The sequence below is a fragment of the Mandrillus leucophaeus genome, unplaced genomic scaffold, assembly GCF_000951045.1.
Source record: "Mandrillus leucophaeus isolate KB7577 unplaced genomic scaffold, Mleu.le_1.0 Scaffold474, whole genome shotgun sequence".
NCBI classification, from domain to species: Eukaryota; Metazoa; Chordata; class Mammalia; order Primates; family Cercopithecidae; genus Mandrillus; species Mandrillus leucophaeus.
Genome location: NW_012105076.1, coordinates 653,497 through 656,671, shown reverse-complemented (window position 1 = coordinate 656,671; position 3,175 = coordinate 653,497). Strand labels below are relative to the sequence as shown.

General features: G+C 34.4%; 1 protein-coding gene across 6 annotated transcripts in view; it reads left to right on the top strand.

Moving 5' to 3' along the window:
• The window catches only part of CUL2 (cullin 2), a 93,546-nt gene that overhangs the window by 42,306 nt on the left and 48,065 nt on the right, over window positions 1-3,175 (top strand). For 5 of the 6 annotated variants that reach the window (XM_011995129.1, XM_011995131.1, XM_011995128.1 and 2 more), the window contains one exon: window positions 1,595-1,700. In XM_011995129.1, the coding sequence (XP_011850519.1) occupies window positions 1,595-1,700 (106 nt within the window). Of the gene's footprint in view, window positions 1-1,295; window positions 1,411-1,594; window positions 1,701-3,175 lie in introns of all 6 variants that reach the window. The other variant, XM_011995133.1, reaches the window with a different exon arrangement.

The window sequence follows — 3,175 nt, the reverse complement described above, 5'->3', positions numbered from 1 at the left end:
AGGCAGGAGAATGGCCTGAACCCGGGAGGCGGAGCTTGCAGTGAGCTGAGATCCGGCCACTGCACTCCAGCCAGGGGGACAGAGTGAGACTCCGTCTCAAAAAAAAAAAAAAAAAAGAAAGAAAGAAAGTAAAACAGTTGTGCATTAAATAGTTACTTGCTTAGGGCTGGGAAGTGAAGGCTAACTCCTCTGCAGTTCAGGGCGGGCCTGAAAGGTGTGTCTGTGCTGTGAGACTCAGATGAAAGGGGACTACCCTTAGAATATCTGGGATGGGGCACTTAGGTGGAGAGGCCATCCCGTCTCTACCTTTTACTTTTGTCTCTCAATCTTACTCCTCTTTCCTCAGCTGGAAGGCATGGTTGGAAACTCAGCATGAAATTTTGAGAATTACAGTGAGGATAGAGAGGAAGGAATAAATGGCATTTTAAAGGGGGAAAAAAAGGAGTATGATTTTGTAACTTATGGTCAGAGGACACTAAAATGTCAAATGGTACATCAAGGTTGTAAGCCATGGAGTCTAGAGCCTTGACACTAGTGAATATGGAGGTGGAGCTTGTGTAAATGGTTGTGGATATACCACTTTGGAGTCAATTTTCTAGGAGTCATTATTTCTTTTAGAAACAGTGTCGCTGTTACCCAGGCTGCTCTCAAAGTGTTGGCCTCAAGTGATCCTCTCACCTGAGCCTCCCAAAGAACTGGGATTACAGGCGTGAGCCACCACACCTGGCCAGGAATTATGTGTTTGTTTCCCAAAATTTTTGTCTTGTTTTAGTTGTCTTTGTTTTTAAATTGTCTGAGTGGACACTTCATTTTGGTATAGTGAACTTTGAAAAGTGTATATATTCACATATAGATTTCATGGGTTGTTGCCTAAAATGCTGTAAGCAGAGCCTTTCAAATGAATAGTTTTAGGTGGTGATCATTAAAGGCTTTATAGTGAAATCTGGGATCCTAAAAGTACACATTTGAACGTTATGAGTCCTTTCTCCATGTTTTATTTTAGAATTCTGTATTCATCTCAGTTATTCTTAAGGCTAATCACATTTATTAGTCTTAAAATATATTAAACATTTTTATTATAATTCATTTTCCTTTGGTAGACAAAGTCATCTTATATCTGTCAATCTTGCCCATACTTACTATCTGTAACACTCTGTTCCATTTTCTTACCTACTGATTGTGATCTTTTTTGTTTAAAAATGAAAAATTGCATTTCTTCCTGGTGATTAGAATATAAATGAGAAAGCTAACTTGACTTTGATCTTTTAACCATTCTCTGTTTAATTTTTGGAAAGTGAACTTTATCTTGACTTTCCCAAGAAGAGTCTGGGAAGTAGCAAGCGAGATTGTAGAAATTCTGAAACTTGAATAAGAGCTGTTGGCTAGAAGGGTAAGGGCTTGCAGAGAAAGGTGGGCTGATAATTTTAATTTTTATTATATTTCTAATCTCTACCTAATTCATTTCTTTTGGATTTATTAGTAGGCTATTCCATGGTTGATATGTAACCTTAAAAACATTCTTCTAAAGTTGCAAGTTTTTTGCTTTCCTACTGACTTCAACTTAATATCCATTGATACTACATTTATTTTCCAGGTATCTCAACACCCAGTTTATTAAAAAGAATAAATTAACAGAAGCGGACCTTCAGTATGGCTATGGTGGTGTAGATATGAATGAACCACTTATGGAAATAGGAGAGGTAGGACATTCTTTAAATGACTAGCAAACATAAGTATGTTTTTATACATTGAGGTAATTTGTGCATCATTTTTTAAGGACACTGATTTGGCTAGCTTAATATGGTCAAGATTTAAAATATCCTAAATAAAATGCTATAGTGATTTCCTAAGAATCCTTACAGGGATGAAAAAGATGTGGCAACTACTCTTTTGATAATTAAATTTATAATGGATGAATGATAGGGTTAATGGTTCTGCATTGTGAAAAAACTCAGAAACAAGTGTAAAGTGTTGATGGCCCTGTAGTTAAAAGTACAAAGGACAAGTACTTAAAAGACAGGCTAGAGGAGAGGAAACACAAATTTATGAATTTAACAAATTTATTGTAACTTTACTATAAAAGTAATTAAATTCAGAGTAAAACAAAAAGGAGCAGTTTGGTCAGTTCATTCAAGTTCTTGAGGTACAGTGCAAATTGAAATATGGAAAATTATGCTGATTGTGAAAGAAATATTATTGTACAAGCTTGTTTATTCATTTAATACATCTTTATTGAGTAGCCAGGCATTGGGGATACAATGGTGAACAGACAGAAGGTCCCTGCACACAAAAACTTGTAAGTTCATGTAAGGGAAGCAGATGCCAAATAGGAAATTAATGTTAACTTGTGATTTGTATTAATGAAGGAAATAAATGGCTAAGAGGCTAAGAGCCAGCATTAGTAGACATTTAAATTAGTGTAATCCTTTCTGAAAGAAATTGATCAGTGTCTTTCTTTCATTACAATTTAAAATACTTAATAACTTTTGACCAAGTAATCCCAAGTCCTAAGCCTAGTGATCCATACTTGGAAAATAATAAATATGATAAAAGTGTTTAATGTTTAAAAGTATTCTTTGCAATCATTGTTAATAGGGTGCCTAATGGCTGAACAGTGTAAAATTTCAGCATCCAACATTCAGCAATAAAAAGCATGAAAGAAGAATGTATTATATATATGATTTTGTTATAAAAGTAGGCAACTGGATAAATTAATAGCAGAAAATTGTTCATAGAAACTTTAACAAAGGGGACATGGTTTATGAAAAAATTTGCACACAAAAGTATAGGTATATGTTGAATACAAATACAACTGTAGGGAAAAGATGATGTAGAGAAAAGGATCAATGAGAAATACCAAAATACTAACAGTAGTTGCTTTTAGTTAGTAGCATTGTAAGTGAATGATTTACTTAAAATTTTCCCTTATCACCAGAACCGTCAAGCACGCTTCTCTTCCCGGAGGAAATCACTGTAAACGATTTAGTCTGCATCTTTTCTGAACTTTACCAGTGTATTTACAAATATTTACATACACACACACGCGCAGCAGTTTTCATTTTATTTTTCAAACTGCAATATAATGGCACACGTAAAGTTCTACAACCTATATTTCTTCCCTTTTTTGTTATTAATTTTTTTTACATAAGTTTGTTTTTTATGAAAGCTTAATATT